Source organism: Haliotis asinina, chromosome 2 (assembly GCF_037392515.1).
Source record: "Haliotis asinina isolate JCU_RB_2024 chromosome 2, JCU_Hal_asi_v2, whole genome shotgun sequence".
Lineage (NCBI taxonomy): Eukaryota > Metazoa > Mollusca > Gastropoda > Lepetellida > Haliotidae > Haliotis > Haliotis asinina.
In genome coordinates, this window is record NC_090281.1 from 85465872 (window position 1) to 85487847 (window position 21976).

The following is a 21976-nucleotide window of genomic DNA, read 5'->3' on the forward strand; positions in this document are numbered from 1 at the left end:
GTTGCATCTAATAAGCCATTCAGAATAAGATCTTCAATTAGTATTGATGTACTTCAAATATCTCATCCAATTCTTGAGCATGTACAACCCTGATGGAAATAAGTATTTGCGACTGATGACAAAGTTGAGTTTTGAGATGATGGACAATTCAAAAGTCTGCACACATAGAGCAGTATCCCTGCAAGAATGTTGGCACTAAAGAACAAATAAGGCACCATGATTTTGATATCAGACAAAAACATCAAAATTCGGATCAGCTCAGTGGCTAATAAGATGAAAATACCTTGGACCAAGGAGAGGGTGCTATGTCCGCACATTTTCCTTTTCTCCATATGCAATTCCTCCCACAACTTATACCCAGTTGTGTAGATCATTGCTCATGCTGTTGAACACTTGACTGTCTGGTCCAGATTCAGTTATTTACAGGCTGCCATCATATAGATGGAATATTGCTGAGTGTTGTGTTAAACAACAATCAAACTAACAAAATATTCTACAAATGACAGTCATCACTTTGAAAAGGTTTTGGTCAGGACATGTTGTGAATAACTATCTTACATTGTTATAAAAAATAGATAAGTAAAAATCAGCAGCATGATAAAAACTTGCGTAGTGTGACAATTCCTGGAGTTACTTTAGTGGATGTACATAGAGGTATTTCATAGTATAACCTAGTGCTTCTAGTTAATGGCCTCTGGCTTATCTTACACAGAATGCTAGGGCTCCCCAGCTGCTGTAAAATTGACGTCTGAATATTGCTGAGTGTGGACTAAAACTAAACCCACTAACTACAGAATGAAAAATACATCAGAGGATGGCTTGTTTATACTTGAAGCAGTCTAATGAAGAAGCTGCATTTTGGAATTATTGGAACGAATATGACAATCAATAACTTATTTCCTGTCTAAGCTACCATTCACTGATGAAAGTATGTAGGCATTTTCATGGCTAGAGTGATATGTATACTAGATCTACAGCCATCTTGCCAGTTGCAAGACAAAACATGCGCAGAGTAGTAGTAGTAGTAGTAGTAGTAGTAGTAGTAGTAGTAGTAGTAGTAGTAGTAGTAGTAGTAGTAGTAGTAGTAGTAGCTGCTGCAGCAGAAGCAGTAGCAGTAGTACATTAACAGACACCACAATCCTGCCCTATTCATGAATTGCATAACTACATTCTCTAAGTAATCATAAACTGTCATACAAAAATACAAATATTGAATAATGGTACAAATTTTGGGAAGGATACAAATATTGGGCAAGTATAAAATGCACAGTGTTTTTTTGTGGTCTATAAAAATAGGGTCATCCTGTACAAAATGAGCATAGCTGCAAATTCTTTCATGAACAAGACACTTCATCAACACACAAACCAGGCAATAAATGCAAGTTACTAAATAATGGCAGCCAATAGCTATAGGGCATGTAGCACATATATGGTACTGTTACAAGGCGATAGTAGTCATGTAGATTGATGGTGTGACTCCTCCCTTTGAACGTCTTAGTATTGTAAGATAACCTTTAACAAGAGTGGTATACTGTTTAAGTAATACATACTGCATTATAACTTTAAACAGTTCAACAAACTGATAAAAAAACATCTTCAGGAGGATCTGTTACCACGGTAATGATAAGCTTCTAAAAGTAATGTATGCTCAGGGGTGGTAAATACTTAAAATATAACACTGGCAACCTAGATTTTAAAACTGAAAACAGTATACCATGTTAAACAAATTTTCTAAAATCAGTAAAACAAACTTAAAACCGTTTTGAATTAAACCGTTTCACTAGGCGGTCAAATGAAATGGGAGGTGATGCTTTTTCACTGGAGCTAGACTCTCGATCAGAGACATGTGAAGGTGAGGATGGGTCATTGGTTGATGAAGAACTGAGAAAGGAGGTCTCTGTGGTTATGGAAGTCTCTTGTAGCTGTGCTTGTCTGCTATAGGGTGATGTTCGGGTGAGATCATTTCGCACCTTTGAGGTCAGGCTGGTTGTGTTGGTACTCTCAGGAGTAGAGGTGAAAGAGGATCTTGCTTCAGGAGCATGGACGCTTTTGAGGTATTCTTGAGAAGGAGGTGGACTTAATGCTGATTGAAGTGACTTCATTGTGGAGGGCTCAGAGGAAACACTAGACTGAGAGCTTTCTGGTGAGACAAGCCGACGAAGCCCTCGGCCAATACCTGGAGGCAGAGCTGTGTTGATTTGAATTTTGCTTACCGATGGAAGGGATTGATCACTGTCTGTGGTATGACTGTCTTGTTTGATTTGGTTTTTGTTTCGAGGTAGTGCTTCAGAGAGGCTACTGTCACTTCCAGTTGAAGGTTCTTCAAGCTGCCGTCCTATATTATAGCAAAGATTGGGAATTTCACTCTTAACCCCAACATAACCAACCATCTTACCCTTGTCAGACCCAGATGAATCTGTCTGGCATTGGGTCTTCTCAGGACCAGCTCCAATGTACTGTCTGACAGAACCTACATGTTCAGTGACATGATGTCTCCCCAATGACTCTCTGGATGGAATACAACTAAAAGAATCATCACCATCAGTATCTTCGGGGCAGGAGTAATTTCCAATCTGAATCGGTTCCTCCATGTCAGAGTCTGAACAGTGCCGTCGATGTCTCCTGTTTTTCCTCAGATTATTCTGTAAGCACCCAGCAGGTATAAATGCAATTCTCTCATCCCGTACAGTGTCAACCTTAGTCTTGAGACTGGTCTGAAACTCTGAGCCCTCCTTAACAACCTTGCTCTCTAGTCTGATTAAATCTGGTTGTCCATGTGTCTGTGTTTCAGGTTCATAACAAACAATTTCATCACTTTCATCTTGAGGTCTCCAGACTTGTGAATCTGAGGGTAGATCATATCTGTTGGTGGGGCCATGTTGCAGTGTTGTAGGTATCTGGACTTCAGTCAAATTTGGCGCTGCACTGTGTTCATGTGTGGCTTTAGGCAGATCGTGTCCATCTATTTGATCTTGTGTCAATGTCTTAGGCCTCCGTACTTCAGTTGGTCCTCGATGATTGCTGTGTCCATGTTTAGCTTCTTTTAGATTTGATTTGTCTGTTAAGGTTTGACTGTCTGTCATCGTGTTAGGCCTCCGGACTTCTGATGGTCCTCGAGGAATACAGTGTCCACGCATGGAGTGTGTGGCAGAGGACAGTGAATTGACCATGCTGGGCAGACTCCTACGTTCCTTGGCACAAGGAAAGGCTGGATGAGACGAACTGGAGTCTCCATCGCTTCTACGCCTGTGATCTGCGAAGGACAAAGACCAGAAACAGTTTCAGTTTTGTGCTCAACATTACTTTAGTCAATGCCATCATTTCTGATGAATATCAAATTCAGAATCTGTCTTCAACAACCGATGCTTGTCGTAAGAGGTGACTTTTGGGATCGGATGGCCAGACTTGGTTAATGCAGGCCATGATACGAGATTGACAGATTGATTTTTATGACGTTAATGATTGGATTATCTTTTCACAAATGACCATCATATTGCTTGACAATACAAGTGCTGCAATCAACTGAAAAACAAACAAAATTCAAACCACCAGTCTAAAATCTCTGGAAATATGTTTGAGTTTATGACTTGACTGGTCGTATTTTCAAATTGTTTACACATATGATGTCATCATTTACAGAAACAGAAGTATGAAAGTCTAATTCATAACTAGAACAGAGACTGTATCTTCTTTCAACTAGCTATCAAACTAAGACTTCTCCACATGATCATGTCAATGTCTTGATAATATTAATCGGTCTGATTGGTTATCACACACGATCTGAGGCATTATATCAAATACTTAGTTTATTATCAATCACATACCTGCAGCTTTCCACACAGAGTCTTTACTGGCTATTAAGTAAGGATCCTTCACACCTTCACAGTTCTCGTGAAACCCATGTTCATCCTTCTGAAGACTAAGTGCATGCTGCCGTTTGGGATGCATGTACCTATGACGTAGGAAGTCCATGTGCGTCGTCAGATGCTGGAAGGCATGGGGGAGGAGGTGGCGCATTGTCTATAAGGAAAATATAACGTCTATGTACTTGCCAAACTCAAATATAACGAAGACAAAGGCCTGTTTAATACCTATTGTGGGATCTTCGTAAAATAGTTATGTCCTCAGCAGCTTATGTTGGTCAGAGGAGTGAGTGAGTGAGTGAGTGAGTGAGTGAGTGAGTGAGTGAGTGAGTGAGTGAGTGAGTACAGTTTATGCCACTTTTAGCAATATTCAAGCAATATCACACAGTAGGGGCATCAGAAATAGGCTTCACACATTGGCACATTACATATGTGGAGGACAAACCTGGGTCTTCAATGTGACGTTTTAACCACTGGACTTCCCCACCTGCCATTGGCCTCAGTGACCTGGTAGACTTCATGTCGTTGTATATTAACTGTGTTGACAGATGCAGTCAATCACTGGACAGAATAGCCCATACTTTCATATCTACCATCATCATGTGGGTATAGGAAAAAATTATGCGAGTTTAAGTTTCCAAGATTACATTCACAAAATGAGTATTGATGCAGATATTTCGGAATATAACTCACAAACTGCATGATGATTAATTGTCAGTAGAGTTCAGATTATGTTTGAAAGAAAATCACACTGACCTGTTCATAAATCATGCATAGGAATGAAATGGAAAGGGATGCAACTCCAGCTGAGGTATGATCAGAGGTAAGACCAGGTATATTCTAGATTGTTCTAGGGTTATATTTATTTCTCAAATCAGCTGACAATGTCCACAAACAGGTAGTAACATATTGCCATTTCTCTAATACAATATTACTAATATTACTGAGTTGTACAAGTGATCATATTTCACTGGAAATGAGCAAATGAGACAATGTTCTGTTTTACATTATGGCATCAAATGAAACCTGAAAACACATCTTGAACTGTCAATTTGGAACAAAATAATAAATAAAAATAATAAAAATGTAATTTTCTGGATAAAATTGATATTATTTACTTATCCTGATTCATGCTTATAATGCTTATCTCCTTCCTCTAGGCTAAGATAGTAGAACACTTGAAATCCCTTGAAGTTCCCTTTTACTTGAAGCGGCCGTACAATACACTCACCCACCAGAAGCCTCCCTTTCCTGCCAATACAGTCACATGACCAGCCATGCCATGATATAAAATATCAATTTTATTCAGAAAATTACAAATTTTTCCTTATTCCGACTCATGCTTATTATGCTTACAGTATCTGATGGAAACAGTGGTGGGTCAGGACAATCTGGATTCTGTTGACTGCCATACAAGTATGTCAAGTACACCTCATCTTCGGGAACTATGATGGTGGCAGTTCAGTCCTGTTCTTCTTCAAGAGGTGCGCATGGACTTTCAACCACTATACTCCGCAGATCGTTTTAAGTCTCAACAAGCCACGTGATAAAAGGATGAGGGAAACTCAGCACCTTAGTGGAACTGTTAGTTGTTGTGTGACAAAAAGTGGCCCAAATTGCCAGTGACATCCTCCAATCCTATATCCCGTAGCCCTCCATTGTAGATGTTAGTGAGCAGTTTCCATGTACAGCAAATGTCGATGCCAAGGCCCTTACTTCGTGCGATTGGAAGCTCACGGAGCTTTATAGGCCCTCAGTATGACAGCTCTCATCCACACTGGGATGGTGTTGCAGGTTACTTCCATAGGTGTCTCAGTAGAGATTGGGATGAATAGTCGCTTGAACTTTTGTCTCCTTGACTTCATTCACTCAAGATGTTTCCCTATGTTGGTACAGGATGACAGTAGTAATCATCCAGGTTCAGTGAAGCGCTGCAAATAATCTTGTTGAATTCCTTGCTGCTGGTGCACAACAACCTGATGTAAGTGCCAGATACCTGGAGATTAATTGTTGATCCTTCTTTGAAGTAAGTAGTATAGATAAGATCATCTTATCCTCTTTGAAGTTGGAATCTCCTGGCTTAAAATGGTGAACCTTGGTATGCAGATTCCGCATGCGTCGGTTAGTAGAAAAATTTGCATTCTCTGAATGCGTTCATGCATGCTTGTATGCTCCTGTGAAGAATGTATATCTGTGTGATGATATCTGAAGCCATAGCCTGGAAGCCTGTGGGGAACCCTTCATACTGAAGTGGCATAAACGGAGGGAAGGTCAAGATGTCGAAGTTTTTGTTATCTTTGATAGTGAAGTGAGCCCAGTAGTAATTAAAGGTATAATCTCTGAGTCCGAGAAGACAACTTCTTTTCCCTCTGATGTCGGCCGGCGGCAGTCCAATGAGTCATCACTAATCTTCTGCGAATGCATTTGCAAGTGGTCAAAACTTTGGTGGTTCACTGAACATTGTACCTGCCTCGAACATCGGAGTGATCTTCCTATCTGCATGCATCCCTCTAAAGGTTGTCGTGAATGCTTCCACACAGGCCTGCGTGTGGAGTCTAGATCCAATGCAGATGATGAACTATGATGGCGTCTGTGACAATCAGAGGATGTAGTTGGTGAATGAGAGCGTTCACACGATGCATCCTCTTCATTCAGTGGAACTATTAGTAGCTGCTGAACCATAATGCAGGATGACTGTAGATTCACAGAAGATGTATCCGATGTGTATCCACATCTGATGAAGAGGAAGAACAATGCCGCCATCTCCAACAAACGGGGGATGCAGACGAATGCATGCAGCAGTAGCGCAATCCATGAGTGTGGGCACTCAGCAAGTCGAGGGAGGGAGCTTCCTGTAAACTGTGTCAAGATGATACACCAGACGGTGATGACTTCCATGAACAGGAGCGTGCATAGGATACATCCTCTTCATCTGATGGACCGTATGCAGCTGTTTAAGACATAGGATATTTATACAGCGCACATATCCATGCAGTAGTGCATGCTCAAGGCGCTGGTATTTTTCCCTCGATCACTGGATGTCAATCTCAACAGCACATCATATTTCAATCTCAACTCCCTGGGGAGTATACAACTCTTGCTGCCACTTGGCGCACTGAGTTTATTGAGGCTCTCTCATCCTAACGAGGTACCCATTCACAGCTGGGTGGACTGGGACACATAGTCACAGTACTTTGTCCAAGTTCACTGCACGTTGCTGTACCCGCAACTGGGTGTTTGCACATATTCATGTGGCCACCATCTGGTCATATACCAACGGATTCGTGGGTTCTTTTAAGTGCACAGGGTTGTATGGTGTACACTAGGGGTTGTGACAACACTGAAAGAGAATGCACACAAGACTGCTTCCAAGGTTTTTACACCCGGTCACAGGTGGGCCCAATCCCCACACCTCCACCTCGCTGGATCACTAGCCTGGTGCCTAGCCAGCTTGCCCACCATGCCCCCTTTAACTGTCATGCAGGGCGACTGTAGTTGTAGCTGAAGACTGATGTTTCCATCCTCTTCAAAACGACAATCCATTTGATTATTCATGTGAGTGAATTGTTGCATGAAGAGGCTGGTGGCCAAAGACTGCATTGAAAGCAGCTACATGTTGAGTGTAGATGTTGTAGATGTCTGCACAGAACATAGACTCTTTGAAGGTTGCATTTTTGTTGCTGACATAGATTTACAAATGCTGAATGTTGATCAGGAGTGCTGATTGTCTGTACCTCAGGGCACAGTAGTTGAGGTTCGTCATTGATGTGACAGTCGTCATGTTGGATGATATCATCACTGAAGGACTTCGTAGAAGACGTTGTTTCAGCAATGATTTAGTACCGGTGGCTAAGTGTATTGTATGTCTGCTTTAGATAAAAGGGAACTTCAAGGCATTTCAAGTGTTTCACTGTCTTTACATAGGGGGAGGAGATAAACATAATGAGCATAAATAAGCAAGAGTCAGGATAAAGAAAAATTTGTCTTATAATCACACCTTGTTTACAACCAAAGTCACATCCTGATTATACTTGATGTTTCAACAATTGCTGGCAATTTATCAATAATCATTCTACTGACCAGCCCTCTCTTGGAGTCCTCAGTGGACGCATCTCGGATGTATCCCAAGTAGATCTCCGTCCCCACCGTCACCTCCTTCAGCAGTTTCTCCATCAACTTCATCCGCAGCGGCAACAGGTGCTTCACCTGCATTGCTGCAGCAGTCAGTACGTGGAGGGGGGCAGGACGCTGACACCACACCTCTTGGTCTTCCTGAAAAGTTAGGTCACATGTGCAACAAACTGGCAACAGAATAACACATTTACAGGATTAATACCAATGGTAACAACTTCAGATAAACTGCACAGCTGCTTACCCTGGAAAATATAAAGTCACCCAACTGATACACAATCTGAATGTTAAGGAACATAAAGAGAATGTCATACCCATGTCTTTTGATATCATATATATCAAGTCTACATCGGTTTAAAACTCCAAGGCTGGTATTTTATCCATGATCCAACATCACAAAAATACATCAAGCTCACTTCAGTGACAGATCGGTGCTGTTATTGGATCGTGTCATCTTGGTAACTGATGATGTCACAAGCTTTAAGCAAAGAATTGTGATACTATTTCTTTGTAGAAGTATCTACCTGACAGATTAGCGATGTCATTTGATCCTGACACCTTGGTAACTGATGTCACAGTGGTCCACAAAGCATTGTGAATCAATTTCATTTTACAAGTATCTATTTCTTGATCTCTTCCAAATGATATCCAGTTATAGCCGGTATGGGATGTTAAATAAGATATCCCCAGTCACATCAATGAGCATTAGCTGTTGCTGACTCTCTCCCCTAGTTGCCATACCTTCTGGTGTGACTCCCTGTACCTGATGATCTGAATGTCAGTGAGAGGCTTGTTAAGTTCTGTGAGGACAAGACTATGCTGACTCTCCACATAGCGGGGGTAGTCACCATTGTGCTCCATCCGATAGATGATAACAGCAGCCACCTATAACACATGTGAAACACTAAACAACATAACTACAGTGGAAATCATGTACATTAGACCAGGACATTCCAATCAGATCTACATCAGTGTGTCTGTCACATTTTTTGTTTATTGCATAATGACTCACTCAGCAAATGTCACGTTATCTGGACGAGAAAATCCACTGATTAACAACATGAGCATCAATCTCATCAACTGATAAACAATCACAAGAGTCAACCAAGTCAGCGAGTCTCGCCACCCAATCCCACAAGTCCACTCTTACGACAAGTGCGGGTGGCTGACGACCACAGGTGTTAATCACACTGACTGCATTAGATAATACATCTGCAATACTGAACTGTCAAAATGGCCGATATGTTTATTTCACACCAGTATTTCACCATGCATCTGTTTCAACAGCTTACAGCTAATTTTAATACGTTTACCTCAGTTAATGTATACCATGGTTACATGGACACATGTCTTCAACAGAAAGTCTCACCTGAGTGTCGAACACATTCACCAGTTCCACACCGAACTGATGGTACAACAAATCTGATGGCTGGCGACAGTCATGCATCACCTGAAAATTTGTGAAACACAAATCATGACAAACAAGATTGTTTTGTATCGTTTGTGGTTTATCGCCAACTGCATGGCAGTGATCTCAAAAATAACTCACAGACAATCCAGTGATCAACAGCATGAGCATCAATCTACGCAGGTGTGATATGATGACGTGTCAATCAAGTCAGCGAGCATGACCACCCTATCCCATTGGCTGCCTCTTATGACAGACATAGGTTACTGAAGATCAAGTTTTACTTGTTTGTCAGCTCTAACACTCACCAATATTTCAGCTATTTGGAAGCGGTCTGTAAATAATCAAGTCTGGGCCAGACAATCCAGTGATTAACATCAAGAGTACGAACCTATCACACAGTTAGGATACACTGACATATGTCAAACAAGTTGGCAATAGCTATCAAAGATATGTTACATACATTAACATATACTATTCAGATAAAGTTTTGTTTTCATGTACCTTGAATTTCTAACTACTTATCAAAGACAAAATACTCTTGTGTGAGATGATCTACCTTGAGAATTGTGCCAGATTCCATGATTTTCTGCAGTCCATGCTGGAAGCACTCATGTCTGAGTGAAAGGACATCAAAGAGGAAAATCTCCTCCTTTGTAGATACCTGTAACCATGGCAACACATTATGGTAAGTTTTAGTAAACTGTGAGTTTACGCACCATAGATTGATAAATTTGCCATTAAGCAAATAATAAGACAGTGGGAATGGTGTAACCATGACAACAAACAGTTACTTCAGAGTTAAGATACACACAGGACAGTTGTGGTTTTACAATCATGTGGTACAAAATGGAGTTAAAACAGGGTGGTGTAAATTTTAACGTGCCTCTCTTATTTTATTGTTAGTTGTTGGAGACCAATTCTAACACAGGGTTTTCACAGGTATCTTGTGAAACAATGAGCATACCTGAAGCCAGCACAAAGTCCCATCTCTCCCGATGCATACACCCTCCAAGCCCACACCAATGACCTTCTGTACTTGGATGTACTCAATCTAAGAAACATAGAAAAACATACTGACATACTTAGACAACGAACATCATGGGTTTCTGAAGTGAAACCACTGGGATCTGAGAAGTTTCCATTGGATTGAGTGAATGGGTTTAGTTTTATGCTGTTCTTAGCACTCTTCCAGATATATCACGGCAGGGGATACCAGAAATGGGCTTCACATATTATACCCATGTGTAGAACTGAACATGGGTCTTTGACAAGTCAAGGAAATGCTTTAACCACTAGGCTACCCCACCCTCCCTGTTTCAAATGGAGACTGCTTTGTCCTCTCTACAACACAAGGTGTTGGTAATGGCCACATAGTGACACAATTATGGATATGCATAGAATTATTTATGATTAAAAATGTCAAATGTTAAGCAAACATTATCTGACTTTTGTTGTTGATTCTACCATTTCATTATTCCATAGAACAACATACTAACACAGTAACTCAAACCAACATCATTAATGACCAACTGAAAATGAGCCATTTCTTTGTTTCATGATTTTGACCCTTTGTTGAGATAACCTGAAAATGTAAACCAATCAAAAGGCAGTATCTCCTAAGGAGTATCAACTCACTGCTTCACGGAACACTTCATCCAACTTGTCAATGATATGAAAGTCGCCATTAGTTCCCTCTCCAACATCACTGCTAGAATCGTAGTCGGAGCTCTTCACTGAACAAAAGACAAAACAAATTTGTCATCTATAAAGACTTGATCAAGTACTAGGATAGAGTAAGCAAACTGTTAGGTATATGTGTCATGATTGATTGTATGATAAAACTCAATCAGGTAAGTCACAAAGTATGTTCACAGCGAGTAACTGAGTCATTAAGGCTTAATGCTGCCTTTAGAAATTAAGGCAATATCACGGCAAGGCAAGTTATTATAGATGTCTGTATACATGAAACAGTAAAATGATCTGTCCAGTGACTTGAAGAGTAAAATATTGCTGAACAAGAATCAATACAGAAGGATAACTATATTTAGATGATTAAATTCCATACTGCTATAAGAGCTTGCTGAGGAAGTTGTTCATCTGTATATCATTATCCTTCCTTACTGCTAGAAGAGCTTGCTATAAGGAACTTGTTCATCTGTATATCGTTATCTTTCCTTACTGCTCCAGCGTCTGACTGCTTCTAAGAAGAATCAATACACAACATACATGATCCTGCTGTGTCACAGCGGAGTTGTCTGTCCCTGTTCTCATCTCCGCTGGACACAGATTTCTGGAGGATAAGATTTTCTGATGACACATTCTTTGCTCTCAGCAGATGACGTGGTGTGTCCTTATTTCGAGTTAGTCGTGGTCCATATTCCCTTGGTAAAGAATACACATTGTGAATGCGTAAGAGATTTATTTTCTCGCAGAACATGTCTCACATAAACGTGTTAGCTCCATGTGAGAGGAAAGTCTGACAACAGTTACAAAAAATCCACAAGATCACAGTTTTAAGATTCTTAAACAACCATCAAATCAGAATACTGCAATTGTTTGCATAGTGAGTATCTTTTCATTGCTTAACATGTTGACTGCCTCTCATGATTCTGTTGTTACCGCCAGGAGATGGGTGCTTCTTGTGCCTGTTTGCAAACTAGTGAAACTTGTTTCAAATGCCACTGATGAAGCTACAAGACAACTCGTAGTGACATTGACATGACAAGGAGACTTGTGGTGGCAGTTAACATGTTAACGCCACACTCAGCAATATTCTAGCTATATAGCTGTCACTGTCAGTAATAACTCAATGCAACCATGATCATAAATAATAAATGTTTTAATTGAAAAACACTTTAATGGTCTTACCGTTTATTTGAAATGAATGTGGTTTGTTTTAGGCTGCTGTCAAAATCTTCAAATATTTCGACTGAAAAGAAACAAACCCAGATATATGTTCAAAACAGTCCTCTACTGTATTATGTACTATGTATGTTCAGTAAAAATGCAGTAATTTTCAAAGTGAACTAAATATATCATCAGTCTGATATATTATCACATTCTAAGAACTTTCAGTGAATAAAAACTGCCACAAAGAAAACTTTTCCACATGCTCCTAGTTTGCAAGACCCTATGGACCTTTGCTACAAAATCATTCATACAACTTGATTGTATATTTTGGGGATCCAGGGGAGTATTTATTGTTTTTCGAAAATGTAAATAAATCATTACCATCATACAAAAACAATGTTCACCATTTGAATATCATGTAAACACTGAACTCACGGTCTTTAACTTCCTTGTGATCAAAATGCTGCAGTCCCTGCAATCTCTTATCACTGCTAGAGTCCGCCCCACACAAAGTGACTGTAACAAAGTTGATGGTAATTTCACAGAGTCGACTAGAACACAGATACAATCAGCTTTTACAATCAGCTTCACCCATGAGAACTCAAAATTTCTTCCCAAGTACCAACCTTATTTTCACTCTATCCAGATTCCAACTGTAGATCTGGCAATGGTTACACAACACTCACTCCAATATATTCATGTGAAACAACACTGTCAGCATGTTATAAATATCATCATCACATGACGTAACATGCAACAGCCAGGGGAGATATAGATTTTTCAATATGAAAAAAATATGAGGCTTGGTGGGATCAAAGTAGCTGTTGTGCATTCATGGAGACTTGTTCGCAACGCAACTTTGCTCACTTGAGTCAATGAATGAACAAGAATTTCTCCGCTTTCCAGCAATATTAAGACAGGAACACTTTCACGCATTGTACCCATGTGAGGAATCAAACCCTGGCCTGGTCTTATGCATGATGAACTACTAGCGCACACTTAAAACAGACAAGTTCTCTAACAAAATTCATATACTTTTGGTGCATAACAATCAACAGAGATGAAGCATACTGCATTCCTAATGCTGACCATCACTTCATAAAGTAATTAGGAGATAAACATCATGTGTTGGCCAATTTCCGGGTGTTAGTGAGTATTTAAAACACAGGAATGCATTTGAAACCGACGACGTCAGCCGGAGGTTTCAAATGAAATATTCCCATGCTCCAAATACTCAATAACACCCGGAAATTGGCCAACACATATGTTTATTGACATTGTAAACAAAAAAGTAAACCAAAGTGGTTTTACTGTCTGCACTCGTTTACATCGAGTATGGGTACAGCTGTGAAGTGCCATCAGCTGGTTGTTTCAGCTGGTTCCCATGGTAGCATCTGGAGTTGCTCATTTGTGATGTCATTCTAACTTTATGTCACAATATGATTTGAATGATGTCACCACTGTTGATGACACAACAACAAAATTGTTTACATGACAATAAGCAAGCAAGGAATAGTCTTGCAGTTTCCGTGAATCTAATACCATTTGATCACGTTTTTCAACCAATCAGATTACAGAACACATTGACTTTGGGTTTATCATCATCTATTATGCATAATATTATTTCATGTACATCATTTGTTTCTATACGACTATATGTGATATGTCACACAAGCTATGTATATCAACCATATCCCTTGTAAAAACATTCACCTAGTTTTTCATTACTCGTATAAGCTTAATTCAGTGCGTGCATATCACCTAACTGGCTTCCAATCAACTTACTCAATCTCTTATACAAGTGTTGAATATTAAACTCATTTCATGTAAAAGCAACCCATCCGCAAGATTATTATTGTAATAACAACCCATGTATATATTTTCTCTCTATTTGTTTTTCATTTATTTTGTCAAAATGTCATCTTTTACAGAATTAAAGAAGTATATCCATAAAAAATGTCAACATTCATCAACTCAACTTCTAAAATTAGTGGTGTTCCCATTAGTTCCCATAAGATTGGTCACAGTGGCCAAGCAACCAAGCAATCGATCACTTTTAACATTATCAAACATAAACGATTTTGCAACTACTGTTTAAACTTTTGAAACACTTGATAATGGAACCAATCTTGAAGTTGTCAAGGTCTGAAAACTTATCTAATTCTTAGAAAACTTTCTTCAGTAACTGAAAAGTCATTACTGAATATTTCTTGAAGACTCCAGGAAGTTCATGGCTATCATCACTATAAAGTAGCACAATGCATCATGTTATACATATGTGCAATAATAACCTCAATTACAAAACCTGAAAAATATTTTTCAACGATTGTTTGTTGGTAATGAAGCAATCATCAGTTGTGAGAAGTCAACCATTTCAAAACATTATCTAAAATGCCCATCAAAGAAGTTTCTTAACAACAAGCCATCATCAACACATATACAAAGTGCAAGAGATTCCAAAGCTAAATGATACATTCATCACCACTTGCCACTTTCCGTAATCTCCAAGAAGACTCATCTCTCACTAGATGCTTGTTACGTGTGACAATACAACAAACCAATCAGAAGGTCCGTAATGAGTGCGGTGCTTTGATATAATTAATCAAGACTACTTAAATCATTTATGGCATTATGTTATTGTTTAAAAAATCATGAAAAATATGTGTCGTCACATTGAAAGTACTAAGAACATAGCAAACAGAATTGTGCTGTCTAATTTGAAGTCTTTGTAAGAATCATGTGATTGACAGTGAGTCAATCAAATAACGCAGGTGCGTTTGTTAACGTAACAGCTCTCACTGGTGTATTTCTGATTTCACAGGATGTGGTGGTGATAGTATGTGCGCTTCTAACAGCTTTATGAAACGTACTTATAAATTGGTACAAGTTTCAAAACAATAATATTATATCTGTATGTAACTAATCAACTTTTTTTAACACTGGGCATATATTTCACATCTACAGGGAAAATTTAGTCTGACTATATTTTTTTCTGGTCATTCATATATTTTTCAGCAAATTCAGTCAATATACCACTTGGGGTATGACAACATGGCAACACAAAAGTTCAGTTTGAGAAACATTTATAAAGTCATCTTGGAGTTCCTGCATTCGGATTTAATGTAGCTGGTTTTGTTTTTTTAAAAAAGATACATTTTATTTGCATATTCAGTGAAACAAATTTGTAAATATTAAACCCTTTTCAGAAAGAGCATGTGGTAATAATCATGTTAGAATTTGTCTTTAACAATTAGACAACTTTTAATTCCAGTGAAGGCAAAAACAAACATGGAAATGTATGAGTACTTTGGTGATATTTAGGAGATAAACATCATGTGTTGGCCAATTTCCTGGTGTTATTGAGTATTTGAAGCACGGGAATGCATTTGGAACCGACGGCGTCAGCCGGAGGTTTCAAATGAAATATTCCTGTGCTTCAAATACTCAATAACACCCGGAAATTGGCCAACACATGATGTTTATCGACACTGTAAACACAAAAGTAAACCAAAGGGTTTTAGTGTCTGCACTCGTTTACATCGAATACGGATACAGCAGTGAAGTGTCATCAGCTGGCCGTTTCAGCTGGTTCCCATGGTAGCATCGGGAGCTGCTCATTTGTGACGTCATTCTAACTTTACGTCACAATATGATTTGAATGACGTCACTACTGTTGATGACTCAACAAAACAATTGTTTCCGTGTCAATACGCGGTGAATAGTCTCTCAGTTTCCGGGAATCTAATACCATTTAATCATGCTTTTCAACCAATCAGATTACAGAACACAGTAACTTTTGGTTTACAATAACCAATGCAAACAAAAATTCAAACATAATTATAACACAATTATCATTTATTCATGACAGATAGTATGCATTGCTGATTATGAAAAATTTAATAAACAAAATCCTAAGCATACTGTCACATATCAGAAGTGCAGTATTTTGTACTTGGGTCTACTATACACGAAACGAAAGACCCAAGATACCAAACCAAGTCAGAGCCCTTGAAGTGAATTTTTTCATTGGCTGATACATCTGCCGATACACATAGCTGGTTCTCTGTATAATGGCGTATAAGCCTTATAGGTGCTAATTTCAAATTGCATGTGGTCAATGACAGAGAAATCTCTGAAGATGGCCGCTCTTGTTTCAGGTATTACCAACATTGTTTCCGATAGGAACATTGTGTTCATGTTATTACCGTTAAACTACCAATATCGCTGCAATTGTTTCGCGAGTGGGCTGCGTTTGTTTACATTTGAGATGCAATTCCTTCAAATTTGCCGCAATTCCTTCCATTACTTAGGGGGACCTGACTGAAGAGTAAGTATTTTGTAGTTGGTAATATGAATAGTAAGAAAACATTGATTATTGTGTGGGAAAACCACAGCATGGTCATATGTCTACATTTACTGCCAATCACAGGAAGGGCTCAATTATTTGTTTATACAAACAGCAAGTCTTTACCCGAACTTTAAACATTTGTGGTTTTAAAGCAGGGAGCTCCATTAATGGGCAGCATTGCATGGTGTGGAGAGTGAAAATGCTCAGTAATATATCAGATATCATCATTAATAGATTCGGTTCGGCTATGCGCCATGACAATGGCAAACATGTAATATCACAGTTGTTCACCGTCAAAATAGACTGCTACTGTACTGGGCATATCACGAAAACTGTGATCATTTTGTGGCTTCACATCAGCCACTAACAGTGCAAGGTTACACTGACAATTTTTACAAACATATTTTGAAAAATCAAATGTATCCAAACCCTTTTGAAGCGTTATTTTCCCAACATTTCTGTTAACATTTTGCACGTAGCCTTCGAATACATCGCCTTCGAAGAGTTCCAAACGAACGCGATTTCCCACCACACCGTCCATCTTTCTAAGGGAGGTAACTTTTACAACTTTGGAGAGACACGGTTTCATCTCAGGTGAAACCTTTAATGTTAATGTATGGCACTTTAAGAAATGTCAACGCTAAGTCAGTATCGCAAAAATCTCGGCCTTGCATTGTACAGTTAAAAGTAAAGAAACACAGATTAAACCCTAACACACTGGGAAAAGAACATATGTTTGAAACAAATACACAGAATAAAATACAAACTTTACGTATGGGCGTTCGGTGAAAGTATACTGACGTCGACTCGTCCCATTAAACTACACTGTCATTTCAATATTAACATTTCGTAAGCGATGACGTCACAATGGTCTGCAAATCATTGTACTAACAGGGAGCCTAAATATAGATGTTGTAGATTATCCCTGGTACTACATAGCATTTTAGCGGTATCTCCATTGGTGACATTGTTTTTTTTATTAACCACGTGGTCAACGTATTGGTAGGTGCATACTCATTTCGTACGTCACACGAATGTCAGGGTGACCTGTGTCGTGACAACTTGACCTGAAATTTTCACGACTTGATTGGATAACCGATGACCTCTCAATTACGTCACGTTGTGACGAAACTATATTTCCATTCATAACAAACACCACTCTCCTACCCAGAGTTCCATGCGCCGGAGTGTGCTTTTCATAACTCAAAATGACGAATCTTCTGGCGACGCTGCGCTGGAATGACGGCACACTAGAAACACTGTTCGTCATAAGTGCAAAATTGAGTTCGAAAGGATGACGAAATAATATGTGTTCCATATAGAAAATGAGTCACTCTACTCGTAAACTCCGATTGACACATGTCAGTACAATCATATCTGTATGTGCTCATATTTTGGTTTGCTTGTTCTGGACGCGAAGACAGGGCAATGTTGTGGAGCCTACTGAAAAAAAACGCGTCGTATTGCAACAAAAAAAACCCCGAAGCCCTGTTTTTGTCTCTCTCCTGATAACGGTTAGAATAACGCTGAAAATGCATAGTCAAGCCCAACGTCAAACGTCCAACACTGTGGTACGATTAGCCTATATTTTCTCATGCACATGCACATGGGCAGTCAAGCAGTCATTCATACATTCTAACGGGAGGATTGTTTCATCTGTATTCATGTGTTGCTTTATAACCTCATACATTGGCTATACATGGAAACAACACATGTCGTCTTATAATGTACGGTTTGATACTTTTGAACAATAGCTCCCAGGTGAGAGAAACAATTGCCCTGAGAGCGTCGACTGTTGTATCAGACTCTGATCATGTGATCGTAGGTTTCAAAAGTTTTAATAGACACAGTATGAGAACTGTTACTGTCCAGCTTCATTAGAAGTGCAATGGTATCTTTGTAACGAAATAGTATTCTGTACACTGTGTTTAACCAACTACCAGGCACAACTAAGTATTATTTATAATTATACAACCATTTCAAAATATTTATCTAATTTAACGGGTTTTCTTTTTGAAATAAACCCCCGAAAACGGCAGTTAAAACTCTTGCGAGCCTCATATACATTACTTCCGAGTTAAAACGATTTCCCGATGTTACGATTCAATTGTTGTCAGTGGAAGCAGCATATGGTCCAATTAGCCCCCATTCCCACCCCCACCCCCTTCTTCCCTAATATTGAACACCATACAACATCGCACCATTCAATTACAGTTCCGCCTTCGTATACATGCATCACGTGATTTCGATCATACGACGAACGAAGCTCCACGTTGGAGCCCGGTGGCCGAGCGTGGGTCATGACGCAACGCACTGTCGTTGTGTAGAGTTTAAACTCCACCAAAACCAAGTGTGTAACGCGTTGTTCACACATGGGTCCAGAACTGTCCTTGTTTCAGAGTCAGTCAGTCGGTCAGTCTGTCAGTTGCTGCAACAGCATCGGTGTGTCAGTTGCTATAAACACGATAGCGTTATAGAGGGGGATTTTATACATCGGCAACACCCAAGGAGGATATTGTTTTCTACATTGGAGGTAAGTTTTTAAGAATCTTGTTGCAATGTGATATTCACATAATATATATATTGCATTTTATTTAAAGAGAATAAAATGGTTTTATATCATGTCTTTTTAAATCCCGTTAATGATACCGGAGTTCGTGTTTTACGCACTTTCAAATTCAGTTAATCCAAACGGGATATGTAATTGTCGATTTTTTAAGGGATCCTGTTTCAAAATTTCGCTCAATTTCGTAAGTCATTTGTAAGCTCGTCTCGAACATTTATGTCATATATTTCATGATTCCTATGACGGTAGCCGAGTGGTAGAAGCGTTCGCCCATCACGCCAAAGCTGGGTTCGGTTCCCCATGAGGGAAAAGCGTATGACGCTCATTTGTGTGAGATGCTCCGAGCGTGATATAGCTGAAATAGTGCTACAGAAAACAGCTATAAGACAAACTCACTAACACAGGTTTAGTGGAATTGAGTGTAAGACCAGTACGAAAGGTGTTCTGTATATATGTTCAAGTATTTTCCACTTTTAACGGCGGAGGGGTAGTCCAGTGGTTAAAGCATTCGCTCCTCACGCGGGAGACTTGGATTCTATTCTCCATGGGAATTCGGATTCGATTCTTCATTTCTAGTGTCACCCGACGTGATATTGCTGGAATATTGCTAAAGGTGGCGTAACCCCCCAACTCATCCACTCGCGCCAACGTTGAAGTCGCACATGTCATGACCTCTTCTTCCATTGTCAGCGACAGGCGATTGTTAAGGATGTAAAGTCCATTGTGATTGCTTAAGTAGCCAGCACACAAGTACAACATTACAATTATTAAAGCTCTGGCGACATCCTGACTTCACGCCGGCCTATGTCATCTGTGAAAATTGAAATTCTAAAATGTTTAATCTGAAGTAAATCTTGTTTGGCGTTTGATATGTTGACACTCCAATATATTCAGTCTCACATGATAATACATTGATTTTCAATTTCATTACATTGAAGACAAATTGATAGATAGATGTCTTTCTATTGCAGATCCAATCAAGTGTAATGTAGATATGAATAAGATCTCAAGATAACCTCTCTCAAATGCTCCACGGAAATAGTGTGTGCGTGCGTGGGTGTGTGTGATCCAGTGACAAACGAATGCATTGGAGCCAAGGCTTCATTCTTGCGTGTCATGATTTTCGACATCTGAATTATGCTGGTGTTGAGTTATGTTGCTCATTATGAACATATATGTAGTTTTTATTACACCCGAAGAGCAGTTAAGCGGCGAAAGAACACGTCTTCATAAGGGATGTTTAGACAAGCATGAGTATCGGACACATCATAGGGACACATGTCACATGCGTGTATATTGAAGGAGTGCTCGTTATCGCAATGAACCTTGGACACAGTATAACATGTGTCGTAATTAAAGTCAGTGCTTGGTATATAGACCAACGCTTAGACTCTGAAAGTGTGTATGTTTGATGGTAACAAGCAGTTACGTTGAAGCTGAAAAGGTACCCAACTGAAATGGGCGTTTCTGAGCCCGATGAAAATCCAAATTTGTTTCATTTAGAGATAGGGCATTTTATTACATTGTTCAAGAGCTGCGAGAAAGACTGTCGCATTGTCGTTCAAAAGTTATTTTCAATCAAAATTAATTGTCCACCATTATCAAGCACATGTGTTGGTCCTTTAACACTCACCATAAAGTAGAAATATTGTTATTGCCATTCAGCTTCATTGTAAAAAGCTTACAAATATCAATTAAAGAGATGGGCATTTAGAGCACGGCGTCGTTCACGTTTAGAATATAATTATCTACAATAAACTTGGGAAACGTTCGATTTTGATTGGTAAATATGATTTTGGAAGCCACATGTCCGAAAGACATAACTGTTTTAAATACTCCCCAACAAGATTTTGATGCACGGAATGTTACATTTATGAACCCGAAGAGACGCCTTTAGCATTTGAAATAGAAAGGATGAAATATGAGTGCAATTGCTCTTTTGCAGACTCCTGCTATGGAGTACGAAAAAGAAGGTCCGCTGCACGTGATGTTTTCACGTCAAGCCCGTGCAATACCAAACAACCTGGCGCTAATTTCATTGGATGGACGTCAAGTGACGTACCGTGAGTTGGATCAGTGGACGGACATTTTGGCAAGGAAGCTAGTGATCTGTGGAGTAGTTCCTGATTCTTGTGTCGGTATCTACATGACAAAAAGCGTGGAGTTCGTCACGGCCTATATCGCCATTCTGAAAGCAGGTAAAGTACGTGCACTGACACAATTAAACCATTATGATGACGGTGTTCTTAATACGAGGACGATGGGGTAGTCTAGTGGTTAAAGCGTTCGTTCGTCACCCCGAAGAATCGGGTTCGATTCCCCACATGTTCATAATGTGTGTATTCTGTGTGTAGCCCGACGCTGTGATGTTGCTAAAGCGGCGTAAAACTAGACTCATTCTTAAAACAGCTCACTCTGAAAAAGGCATTTGTTGGTCATTCTTGGTGAAGCTATTGACGAATTGAAGAAAAAGGTTTACCCAGATTCCAATAATAGGGGCGAATGACCTGTGCTAGTGAGTGAGTGAGTAAGTATTACTATATGGTTTTACGCCGCTTTTAGCCATATTCCAGCCAATATCACACCAGAAATGAGCTTCACTCATTGTACTCATGTGGTGTAAGAGGTATGAAATAGATGATATGCTCAGACTCAGTGACTTTGTTGACTGACTGTCTCGTGCCAATAAACACGATCTGATTTGTTATTCACAACATTGGGGCAATGGGGTAGCCTAAAGGTTAAACCGTTCGTTCGTCAAACCGAGGACGGGTTCCATTACCCAGATGAGTGTAATGAATGTATAG

The 21976-nt window shown here is 39.5% G+C and overlaps 2 protein-coding genes across 2 annotated transcripts in view; one reads left to right on the plus strand and one right to left on the minus strand.

The window, feature by feature from the left end:
- Positions 1 to 1751: 1751 nt before the first annotated feature.
- On the minus strand, positions 1752 to 17148 carry LOC137272947 (uncharacterized). Its single transcript, XM_067805373.1, has 12 exons — positions 17033 to 17148; positions 12691 to 12771; positions 12274 to 12334; positions 11632 to 11786; positions 11041 to 11138; positions 10370 to 10456; positions 9962 to 10066; positions 9364 to 9444; positions 8736 to 8879; positions 7944 to 8135; positions 3825 to 4020; positions 1752 to 3253 (listed from the first exon to the last, which is right to left on the minus strand). The coding sequence occupies exons 1-12, from the start codon at positions 17142 to 17144 to the stop codon at positions 1752 to 1754; spliced, it is 2814 nt and encodes a 937-aa protein (XP_067661474.1). The 5' UTR covers positions 17145 to 17148.
- A 1702-nt stretch (positions 17149 to 18850) lies between these two features.
- LOC137274485 (uncharacterized) overlaps positions 18851 to 21976 on the plus strand; it is a 44951-nt gene continuing 41825 nt past the window's right edge. The window contains exons 1-2 of the mRNA XM_067807693.1: positions 18851 to 19136; positions 21115 to 21367. Of these exons, the coding sequence (XP_067663794.1) occupies positions 21124 to 21367 (244 nt within the window). The 5' untranslated portion in view covers positions 18851 to 19136; positions 21115 to 21123. The remainder of the gene's footprint in view (positions 19137 to 21114; positions 21368 to 21976) is intronic.

Excerpts from the sequence above, each read along its gene's own strand:
- LOC137272947 (XM_067805373.1), bottom strand. The coding sequence starts at position 17,144 with ATGGACGGTGTGGTGGGAAATCGCGTTCGTTTGGAACTCTTCGAAGGC. Across the intron at positions 4,021-7,943 it reads AGGACTCCAAGAGAGGGCTG|ACAATGCGCCACCTCCTCCC; the intron begins GTCAGTAGAATG and ends TTTTCCTTATAG. Across the intron at positions 3,254-3,824 it reads CTCTGTGTGGAAAGCTGCAG|ATCACAGGCGTAGAAGCGAT; the intron begins GTATGTGATTGA and ends TGTCCTTCGCAG.